This window comes from Trematomus bernacchii, unplaced genomic scaffold (assembly GCF_902827165.1).
Source record: "Trematomus bernacchii unplaced genomic scaffold, fTreBer1.1, whole genome shotgun sequence".
In the NCBI taxonomy this organism is placed as follows: Eukaryota; Metazoa; Chordata; class Actinopteri; order Perciformes; family Nototheniidae; genus Trematomus; species Trematomus bernacchii.
The window spans coordinates 70,193-82,232 of NW_022987768.1; the positions used below are offsets into that span (position 1 = coordinate 70,193).

At 41.8% G+C, this 12,040-nt stretch overlaps 2 protein-coding genes across 2 annotated transcripts; one reads left to right on the forward strand and one right to left on the reverse strand.

Moving 5' to 3' along the window:
- LOC117496719 (olfactory receptor 11A1-like) lies at positions 1-985 on the reverse strand. The gene has a single exon (XM_034148457.1). It carries the CDS (start codon positions 983-985, stop codon positions 59-61), a length of 927 nt encoding a protein of 308 aa, XP_034004348.1. The 3' UTR covers positions 1-58.
- Positions 986-9,590: 8,605 nt separating this feature from the next.
- Positions 9,591-10,517, forward strand: LOC117496737 (olfactory receptor 11A1-like). Its single transcript, XM_034148475.1, has one exon. The coding sequence runs from the start codon at positions 9,591-9,593 to the stop codon at positions 10,515-10,517; it is 927 nt and encodes a 308-aa protein (XP_034004366.1).
- The last annotated feature ends 1,523 nt before the right edge of the window (positions 10,518-12,040 follow it).

Below are 12,040 nucleotides of genomic sequence, written 5' to 3' on the forward strand. Positions count from 1 at the left end.
GTTAATACTGCTGAAGTCAGGGTCCTTTCATTCTCTTTCTCTGCAATCTCTTGATGACCTACACTTCTCCGTACAACAGACGCTTACATATGATGCGGATTTTAGACATCTTCAGCCCGTACAGGACTGGGGTAAAGAGAGGCTGGCATGTTAGAAAGTACAGGGATAATAAAATGCGCAGTATATTCGGCACATATTTCATAGCAAATCTGTTCTGTATTACTTCAAAGCAAGACCCAAAAGAAGCATTAAGCAGGGAAACAAGGTGAGGTGTGCAGGTACTGAGAGCTTTCTGTCTGGTCTGTTTGGAGCCAGAGAAACACACTCTGAGGATCCTCATGTACGAGATCAAAGTGAGAGAAACAGGAAACATGATTAAGAAAAAAGTTATAATTAGTCCATATATATTATTGACTGTAGTGTCATAGCAGGCCAGCTTAACAATGGAGTAGTTATCACAGTAAACTTTGTTAATGATGTTCCCACACAGCTGCAAAGGAACAGTCAGAGAAATCAAAATCCAAATGGCAATAAGTGGAAACAGCCACGTTAGAGCAATAAGAAAGGCAACCCTGTAAGAAGTCATACGTGAGTTATATTGCAGAGGATAACAGATAGCAAGATATCTGTCATAAGACATGGTGGACAAATTAGTAAATTGTATACCTGTATATGTATACACAGAATAAATCTGCAGGAAGCAGAGCGGAGCAGAAACAGTGTGAATGTCAGAGAGGATCTGAACCAGAAGGAATGGAAACAACCCTGTACTACCATACAGTTCATTTACAAACAGGCTGCACAGAAAAAGGTACATAGGTTCATGTAAGCTCCTGTTCACACAGATAACCACAATCAGCAACACGTTGGCACCTATAATACACACATATAAACACATGACAATCATGAAGAACAAGTATTTAAAAACCCCCGTGTCGAAGTAGGACACCATAGTGAAATATGAAATGTGAGTAGAGTTCACCATGATCCTCCTGTGGTTCTTCAAGCATCACAACATTATGCAGTGCATTACCTGGATGTAGATGTCACTTTAAACATGGCAATAACAGTGACCACATGTTCCTCATCATGAGAACACATAAGACAGATGATCCAAACTGAGTGTCCTATATTAATGTGTATAATACAGAGATCCAGAGAGTGTGAGGTGCTGCTCTCCTCACTGAGCTGAAACTCTGAGCTGCTGCTTTTACCTTCTGTCTGCAGCTCACTGACGTCATCCTTCAGGGATCCTCCTTCTGTAACTCAGGGTTTCACCACCAGATGCAGACGTGGTGCATTCAATCCGTAAATCCACATTATATTTAATATGTCGCCCAGCGACATATAGGCCTGTCCTTAACCTGTTAAGCCCTGAGCCTGTTTTTCAGGTCTCAGGCTCGAAAATGACATTCCCAGAACAAATGACCATATCTTCCCTTCTAAAAGGGTTAAATTAATAATCTTTTTTCTCAAAGTAATGATAAACCTGTGAGTTGGATGTAGAAAAGTCAGAATCAATATAGATGTTTTTTATTTTAAAGAGAATTCAGATTTTACATATTACAAAACTGTAAATTATAGTGTCCGTCCAAAAATTATTTTTTACTTATAGTGAAAACTACCCTTGGATGATTGTATGGTAGACTAAAAGCTTTAGGAATCCAAAGTACAACATATAATAAGTACCCTGTATCAAGATTGATGCAAAACAAGTGACATTTGACCTTTTTAGAGAGGTTTAGCCAAAAACACTCCACCTCTGAGGTGATTTGGGTGTAAATGTTTTTTTTTTCATATCTCTGGAACCCATTGGTCGATTTTGATGGTTGACACCTCTTTCTGACCGTTAGAGCCAATAGAATCGAAGGGGGAGTCCCCCACACACACTCATTGTGAAACCAAAAAGGTGGGGGCTTTGCGCATGTAATTTTGCATTAGAGTGAAGCTACATTCTAGCTCTGACATCTAGAAATGGAATAGCATGGATTATCCGTCTTATTGATCATGGATTATCAGAAATCATTTCAAAGGGACGCAGACACATTGGATTAACCTATGGATTAACTTCAGCAGCGTTTTTATCGTTTTAATGCCATTGAAGACCACTTTGGAGAGACTACAGAGCCAAGGTAACCTTGTTAGCATTTTTAGCTATCTAGCGTCACCTGTTTTGATGTCTGTTTTTGTTTATAACGTCGCAAATCCGTATAATTCAGTGATAATGTGGGTACCCATCGATTCTGTGTTACCTCACGATGTGAATCGATGTCATGGATGTGGAGAAAAGATAAATAATAAGGTTTTGTGAGTGATTTTCGGTGCAGTAATCTGTTAGCATTTTTCGCTCGTTGCTAATTCAGAGGCTCAGTGTTAGCATTGTGGGTTTTCTTTTTAAAAAAAAAAAAAATGATCAGTTAGATGAGTTTCTTCCCGTTACATGGATATAAAACATTCATAGTTTATTAAATGAACATGCCCTCCTGCAAGATGTTGCGGCAGGTACCAGGGTCTCTCGGGCTTAACAGGTTAAAGAATGCAGACAATTCTCTGTTTGGTGCAGATGGCATCTTGGTTTCTATTCGTCACCATCTTGGTTTCTAGTCGTCACCATCTTGGTTTCTATTCGTCACCATCTTGGTTTCTAGTCGTCACCATCTTAGTTTTTGATCGTCACCATCTTGTTTTCTAGTCGTCACCATCTTGGTTTCTAGTCGTCACCATCTTAGTTTTTGATCGTCACCATCTTGTTTTCTAGTCGTCACCATCTTGGTTTCTAGTCGTCACCATCTTAGTTTTTGATCGTCACCATCTTGTTTTCTAGTCGTCACCATCTTGGTTTCTAGTCGTCACCATCTTGGTTTCTAGTCGTCACCATCTTAGTTTTTGATCGTCACCATCTTGTTTTCTAGTCGTCACCATCTTGGTTTCTAGTCATCACCATCTTGGTTTCTAGTCATCACCATCTTGGTTTCTAGTCGTCACCATCTTGTTTTTTGGTAGTCACCATCTTGGTTTCTAGTCGTCACCATCTTGGTTTCTAGTAGTCACCATCTTGGTTTCTAGTCGTCACCATCTTGGTTTCTAGTCGTCACCATCTTGTTTTTTGGTAGTCACCATCTTGGTTTCTAGTCGTCACCATCTTGGTTTCTAGTAGTCACCATCTTGGTTTCTAGTCGTCACCATCTTGGTTTCTAGTCATCACCATCTTGGTTTCTAGTCGTCACCATCTTGGTTTCTAGTCGTCACCATCTTGGTTTCTAGTCGTCACCATCTTGGTTTGTAGTCCTTACCATCTTGGTTTCTAGTCGTCACCATCTTGTTTTCTAGTAGTCACCATCTTGGTTTCTAGTCGTCACCATCTTGGTTTCTAGTCATCACCATCTTGGTTTCTAGTCGTCACCATCTTGGTTTCTAGTCGTGACCATCTTGGTTTCTAGTCGTCACCATCTTGGTTTGTAGTCCTCACCATCTTGGTTTGTCGTCCTCACCATCTTGGTTTCTAGTCATCACCATCTCTTTTATTGGTAGTCACCATCTTGGTTTCTAGTCGTCACCATCTTGGTTTCTAGTCGTCACCATCTTGGTTTCTAGTCGTCACCATCTTGGTTTCTAGTCGTCACCATCTTGGTTTCTAGTCGTCACCATCTTGTTTTTTGGTCGTCACCATCTTGGTTTCTAGTCGTCACCATCTTGGTTTCTAGTCGTCACCATCTTGTTTTCTAGTCGTCACCATCTTGGTTTCTAGTCGTCACCATCTTGGTTTCTAGTCATCACCATCTTGGTTTCTAGTCGTCACCATCTTGGTTTCTAGTCGTCACCATCTTGGTTTCTAGTCGTCACCATCTTGGTTTGTAGTCCTCACCATCTTGGTTTGTCGTCCTCACCATCTTGGTTTGTCGTCCTCACCATCTTGGTTTCTAGTCAACACCATCTCTTTTATTGGTAGTCACCATCTTGGTTTCTAGTCGTCACCATCTTGGTTTCTAGTCGTCACCATCTTGGTTTGTAGTCCTCACCATCTTGGTTTGTAGTCCTCACCATCTTGGTTTCTAGTCATCACCATCTTGGTTTCTAGTCGTCACCATCTTGGTTTCTAGTCGTCACCATCTTGGTTTGTAGTCCTCACCATCTTGGTTTGTAGTCCTCACCATCTTGGTTTGTAGTCCTCACCATCTTGGTTTGTAGTCCTCACCATCTTGGTTTCTAGTCATCACCATCTTGGTTTCTAGTCGTCACCATCTTGGTTTCTAGTCGTCACCATCTTGGTTTGTAGTCCTCACCATCTTGGTTTGTAGTCCTCACCATCTTGGTTTGTAGTCCTCACCATCTTGGTTTGTAGTCCTCACCATCTTGGTTTCTAGTCGTCACCATCTTGGTTTCTAGTCGTCACCATCTTGGTTTGTAGTCGTCACCATCTTGGTTTGTAGTCCTCACCATCTTGGTTTCTAGTCATCACCATCTTGGTTTCTAGTCATCACCATCTTGGTTTCTAGTCATCACCATCTTGGTTTCTAGTCGTCACCATCTTGGTTTGTAGTCCTCACCATCTTGGTTTGTAGTCCTCACCATCTTGGTTTCTAGTCCTCACCATCTTGGTTTCTAGTCCTCACCATCTTGGTTTCTAGTCCTCACCATCTTGGTTTGTAGTCCTCACCATCTTGGTTTGTAGTCCTCACCATCTTGGTTTCTAGTCGTCACCATCTTGGTTTGTAGTCCTCACCATCTTGGTTTGTAGTCCTCACCATCTTGGTTTGTCGTCCTCACCATCTTGGTTTCTAGTCATCACCATCTCTTTTATTGGTAGTCACCATCTTGGTTTCTAGTCGTCACCATCTTGGTTTCTAGTCGTCACCATCTTGGTTTCTAGTCGTCACCATCTTGGTTTCTAGTCGTCACCATCTTGGTTTGTAGTCTTCACCATCTTGGTTTGTAGTCCTCACCATCTTGGTTTGTAGTCCTCACCATCTTGGTTTGTAGTCCTCACCATCTTGGTTTGTAGTCCTCACCATCTTGGTTTCTAGTCGTCACCATCTTGGTTTCTAGTCGTCACCATCTTGGTTTCTAGTCGTCACCATCTTGGTTTGTAGTCGTCACCATCTTGGTTTGTAGTCCTCACCATCTTGGTTTCTAGTCATCACCATCTTGGTTTCTAGTCGTCACCATCTTGGTTTCTAGTCGTCACCATCTTGGTTTGTAGTCCTCACCATCTTGGTTTGTAGTCCTCACCATCTTGGTTTGTAGTCCTCACCATCTTGGTTTGTAGTCCTCACCATCTTGGTTTCTAGTCATCACCATCTTGGTTTCTAGTCGTCACCATCTTGGTTTCTAGTCGTCACCATCTTGGTTTGTAGTCCTCACCATCTTGGTTTGTAGTCCTCACCATCTTGGTTTGTAGTCCTCACCATCTTGGTTTGTAGTCCTCACCATCTTGGTTTCTAGTCGTCACCATCTTGGTTTCTAGTCGTCACCATCTTGGTTTGTAGTCGTCACCATCTTGGTTTGTAGTCCTCACCATCTTGGTTTCTAGTCATCACCATCTTGGTTTCTAGTCATCACCATCTTGGTTTCTAGTCATCACCATCTTGGTTTCTAGTCGTCACCATCTTGGTTTGTAGTCCTCACCATCTTGGTTTGTAGTCCTCACCATCTTGGTTTCTAGTCCTCACCATCTTGGTTTCTAGTCCTCACCATCTTGGTTTCTAGTCCTCACCATCTTGGTTTGTAGTCCTCACCATCTTGGTTTGTAGTCCTCACCATCTTGGTTTCTAGTCGTCACCATCTTGGTTTGTAGTCCTCACCATCTTGGTTTGTAGTCCTCACCATCTTGGTTTGTCGTCCTCACCATCTTGGTTTCTAGTCATCACCATCTCTTTTATTGGTAGTCACCATCTTGGTTTCTAGTCCTCACCATCTTGGTTTGTAGTCCTCACCATCTTGGTTTCTAGTCCTCACCATCTTGGTTTCTAGTCCTCACCATCTTGGTTTCTAGTCCTCACCATCTTGGTTTGTAGTCCTCACCATCTTGGTTTGTAGTCCTCACCATCTTGGTTTCTAGTCGTCACCATCTTGGTTTGTAGTCCTCACCATCTTGGTTTGTAGTCCTCACCATCTTGGTTTGTCGTCCTCACCATCTTGGTTTCTAGTCATCACCATCTCTTTTATTGGTAGTCACCATCTTGGTTTCTAGTCGTCACCATCTTGTTTTCTAGTCGTCACCATCTTGGTTTCTAGTCATCACCATCTTGGTTTCTAGTCATCACCATCTTGGTTTCTAGTCGTCACCATCTTGTTTTTTGGTAGTCACCATCTTGGTTTCTAGTCGTCACCATCTTGGTTTCTAGTAGTCACCATCTTGGTTTCTAGTCGTCACCATCTTGGTTTCTAGTCGTCACCATCTTGTTTTTTGGTAGTCACCATCTTGGTTTCTAGTCGTCACCATCTTGGTTTCTGGTCGTCAACATCTTGGTTTCTAATAGTCACCATCTTGGTTTCTAGTCGTCACCATCTTGGTTTCTAGTCATCACCATCTTGGTTTCTAGTCGTCACCATCTTGGTTTCTAGTCGTCACCATCTTGGTTTCTAGTCGTCACCATCTTGGTTTGTAGTCCTTACCATCTTGGTTTCTAGTCGTCACCATCTTGTTTTCTAGTAGTCACCATCTTGGTTTCTAGTCGTCACCATCTTGGTTTCTAGTCATCACCATCTTGGTTTCTAGTCGTCACCATCTTGGTTTCTAGTCGTGACCATCTTGGTTTCTAGTCGTCACCATCTTGGTTTGTAGTCCTCACCATCTTGGTTTGTCGTCCTCACCATCTTGGTTTCTAGTCATCACCATCTCTTTTATTGGTAGTCACCATCTTGGTTTCTAGTCGTCACCATCTTGGTTTCTAGTCGTCACCATCTTGGTTTCTAGTCGTCACCATCTTGGTTTCTAGTCGTCACCATCTTGGTTTCTAGTCGTCACCATCTTGTTTTTTGGTCGTCACCATCTTGGTTTCTAGTCGTCACCATCTTGGTTTCTAGTCGTCACCATCTTGTTTTCTAGTCGTCACCATCTTGGTTTCTAGTCGTCACCATCTTGGTTTCTAGTCATCACCATCTTGGTTTCTAGTCGTCACCATCTTGGTTTCTAGTCGTCACCATCTTGGTTTCTAGTCGTCACCATCTTGGTTTGTAGTCCTCACCATCTTGGTTTGTCGTCCTCACCATCTTGGTTTGTCGTCCTCACCATCTTGGTTTCTAGTCAACACCATCTCTTTTATTGGTAGTCACCATCTTGGTTTCTAGTCGTCACCATCTTGGTTTCTAGTCGTCACCATCTTGGTTTGTAGTCCTCACCATCTTGGTTTGTAGTCCTCACCATCTTGGTTTCTAGTCATCACCATCTTGGTTTCTAGTCGTCACCATCTTGGTTTCTAGTCGTCACCATCTTGGTTTGTAGTCCTCACCATCTTGGTTTGTAGTCCTCACCATCTTGGTTTGTAGTCCTCACCATCTTGGTTTGTAGTCCTCACCATCTTGGTTTCTAGTCATCACCATCTTGGTTTCTAGTCGTCACCATCTTGGTTTCTAGTCGTCACCATCTTGGTTTGTAGTCCTCACCATCTTGGTTTGTAGTCCTCACCATCTGGTTTGTAGTCCTCACCATCTTGGTTTGTAGTCCTCACCATCTTGGTTTCTAGTCGTCACCATCTTGGTTTCTAGTCGTCACCATCTTGGTTTGTAGTCGTCACCATCTTGGTTTGTAGTCCTCACCATCTTGGTTTCTAGTCATCACCATCTTGGTTTCTAGTCATCACCATCTTGGTTTCTAGTCATCACCATCTTGGTTTCTAGTCGTCACCATCTTGGTTTGTAGTCCTCACCATCTTGGTTTGTAGTCCTCACCATCTTGGTTTCTAGTCCTCACCATCTTGGTTTCTAGTCCTCACCATCTTGGTTTCTAGTCCTCACCATCTTGGTTTGTAGTCCTCACCATCTTGGTTTGTAGTCCTCACCATCTTGGTTTCTAGTCGTCACCATCTTGGTTTGTAGTCCTCACCATCTTGGTTTGTAGTCCTCACCATCTTGGTTTGTCGTCCTCACCATCTTGGTTTCTAGTCATCACCATCTCTTTTATTGGTAGTCACCATCTTGGTTTCTAGTCGTCACCATCTTGGTTTCTAGTCGTCACCATCTTGGTTTCTAGTCGTCACCATCTTGGTTTCTAGTCGTCACCATCTTGGTTTGTAGTCTTCACCATCTTGGTTTGTAGTCCTCACCATCTTGGTTTGTAGTCCTCACCATCTTGGTTTGTAGTCCTCACCATCTTGGTTTGTAGTCCTCACCATCTTGGTTTCTAGTCGTCACCATCTTGGTTTCTAGTCGTCACCATCTTGGTTTCTAGTCCTCACCATCTTGGTTTCTAGTCCTCACCATCTTGGTTTCTAGTCCTCACCATCTTGGTTTGTAGTCCTCACCATCTTGGTTTGTAGTCCTCACCATCTTGGTTTATAGTCCTCACCATCTTGGTTTCTAGTCGTCACCATCTTGTTTTTTGGTAGTCACCATCTTGGTTTCTAGTCGTCACCATCTTGGTTTCTAGTCGTAAACATCTTGGTTTTTTAGTTGTCAACATCTTGGTTTCTGGTCGTTGATTCGTTGGTTTCCAAAGTAACCCCAGCAGAGAGACCACCCAATGTTGTGTGAAACCACTTTAGAGAAGGTCTGTAGCAGAGAGGAGATCAGCCCGAGCATCAGAGGGTTCTGAGAAGGACTTGAAAGAATACCTGCAGAGAGTCAGCTGTTTGAACATCTGATAATTGACTGTGTGGGTCCTCTTCCTCAATCTAAGTCAGGTTGTCTCTATTTCTTAACTGTAGTGTCTCAATCAACTAGATATCTGGCTGCTTATCCATGGTGTACTCTTATAGGCTGCTGGAGGAGAGGTACAAGGTGGTGTTAGAAGGTACAGGACTCAGTCCCAATGAGCTTGTTTTTGCTCAAACTCTCCTTGGTCCTTTAACTGTGGTGAATGATAAGGGGAAGGCCCCCCTAGTGAACTTGATGTCTGTTGTTAGTGGTTTCGGGCAGAGACTATGAGACGGGAAACTGACAAAATCTAAAAATTACAAGTCTCCCCGAAACAAATGAAAAGATTGTTTGACCGGGTTTTGGTTCTGAAGCGGTTTGTTGATTCTCCTTTCCAGGCTCTAACACAGCCTTCGCCGTCTTTGTTTTTGAACCTCTGTCACTCAAAAGCAAGTTTCCAGAACTAATATTGCATTTGACATTGAAGCAAAAACATTGTTAGGGTTTTCAGTAACTATCCCAAACAACAGGGAGAAAGACGTCATACCAATGAGAACCCTGGCTATGTTCACAAAACCCGGTTCCCTCCCATGCTGATCAAAGCCCCCCGCTCCCCTCTCCCTTTACATAATCTGCGCATAGAGAAAAAGTCCCTATCCAGAACGCTCCTCCAGCTCAGGTTCAGCAGGTGAGTGTGCTGAACTGTGTCAGCATGTCTTTGCTGCTGGTGACTGAACACTGTGAATAATGTGCTCAGCTCAGGCTAAATGTTTTATATCTTTAACAACAGGAGGATCATGATGAACTCTACGCACATTTCATATTTCACTCTAAGTGTCTACTTTGACACGGGGGTTTTGAAATACTTGTTCTTCATGATTGTCATGTGTTTATATGTGTGTATTATAGGTGCCAACGTGTTGCTGATTGTGGTTATCTGTGTGAACAGGAGCTTACATGAACCTATGTACCTTTTTCTGTGCAGCCTGTTTGTAAATGAACTGTATGGTAGTACAGGGTTATTTCCATTCCTTCTGGTTCAGATCCTCTCTGACATTCACACTGTTTCTGCTCCGCTCTGCTTCCTGCAGGTTTATTCTGTGTATACATATGTGTGCGTGGAATATTTAAACTTGACCGCCATGTCTTATGACAGATATCTTGCTATCTGTTATCCTCTGCAATATAACACATATATGACTTCTCGTAAGGCCGCCAAGCTTATTGCTGCAACATGGTTGTTCCCTTTTCTTTCAATTGTTGTTCTGATATTCCTGACTGTGTCTTTAACGCTGTGTGGGAACATACTTAATACAGTTTACTGTGGGAATTACTTCATTGTTAAGCTGGCCTGCTCTGACACCAGGGTCAATAACATTTATGGACTCTTTTACACAGTCTTCTCCATCATCATTCCTCTGCTTTTAATCCTCTACACGTACATGAGGATCCTCAGAGTGTGTTTCTCTGGCTCCAAACAGACCAGACAGAAAGCTCTCAGTACCTGCACACCTCACCTCGCTTCCCTCATCAATTTCTCTTTTGGAGTCTTGTTTGAAATATTACAGAGCAGGTTTGATATGAGCAGTGTTCCCAACATTCTGCGCATTTTATTATCTCTGTACTTTCTAACATGCCAGCCTCTCTTTACCCCAGTCCTGTACGGGCTGAAGATGTCTAAAATCCGCATCATATGTAAGCGTCTGTTGTACGGAGAAGTTTAGGTCATCAAGAGATTGCAGAGAAAGAGAATGAAAGGACCCTGACTTCAGCAGTATTAACTCTAATGACGTGTCTAGTTCACTGTGTGCAGAGGAAGGAAATGAAACGTGCAGCTGTACATGTGCTGAGCTTGATGCTGCTGTCTCTTTCTGTTTCTTATCTTGCTTTTCACTTTTCATATCAGCCTCAGTGATTTTAGGAGAACCCTGAAAGGTCCATGAGTCAGGACGTTAGGAGTGAAACTGAAGTTAATGCTGAATGAAGCTTCTCGCTGCGAACAGACACAGAGCAGCTTCATATCAACTATGTTCCCAATATGTTGACAATATTTTCACAATTGTATTCTCTAACATGTAATGTGTCCCAAATATAGAAGATAAGAATCTGCTGTTAAAAAAATGAACAAATTAAGGAATGTTTCTTCCACATATTAAGGAGCAAAGCAATAAGATCTGAAATCCAGACACGTTAGCCATCTCATCAAAATGTATTGGCACATATTTTGAAATGTGATTTGAAATGTTCCATTGAGCATGAATAAAGTTATTGAATGACTTTCCCTGACCACACATGAGTTTATTAAATAACTAACTATAATAATATAATATAACTATTAACTATATATAATGTAATGTGTCCCAAATATACATCCTGTGTACAAATCTGCTGTTAGCCTGTGTTGGGAATAACATGTAACAGATTGGTTCAGTTTGAGTCAGAAGAGGAATAAAAAATGCTTCAACATATTGAACTGTTATCTTTCTTTATTCAACAGGGACCATGCAATTTAACAATCAAATATAAACAATCATAAAAGGAACAGCTGATTCAGATTCACTGAATTATAAACGAACATTTCATTCATCTATTTTATTATATGTAATATTATTTATTATATATAAAGTATTATGCCATTTGTTCTATTTACTGTTTGTTGTTAAAGGGACAGCCTGTCTCACAGTGATATACACATTGACACACAAATTATGTTTATACTACCAACAAAAGGTGTATGAAAAAAAGGAAAAACAGTAAGTATTTTTGGAGTTGGATTATTGTTAGATACAATAGATGATGTGTTGTACCTGCAATACTCTGGAGTGCAGGGTGTTCATGTTGATTTGTGTTCACCGTTGTGACGTTTGACCTAAAACATTGAAAATACTGACCCCATCGCACATGTGAGGAGAGAGACCTGGCTGTGTGTGTGTGTGTGTGTGTGTGTGTGTGTGTGTGTGTGTGTGTGTGTGTGTGTGTGTGTGTGTGTGTGTGTGTGTGTGTATGTGTGTGTGTGTGTGTGTGTGTGTGTGTGTGTGTGTGTGTGTGTGTGTGTGTGTGTCAGGTAACGTGGGATAGAATAGGGAATTAGTACCTGGATTGTTGGCCTCTATGTAAAATAAAACCCATAAATAAAGCTTTAAAATGTTCCCTATCTGTAGATGTGGACATGACAATATGTACATTATGGGATTAAAGAGAGGTGGACATGTAATGAAGTATAAAGATAAAGTATAGAATATATTAA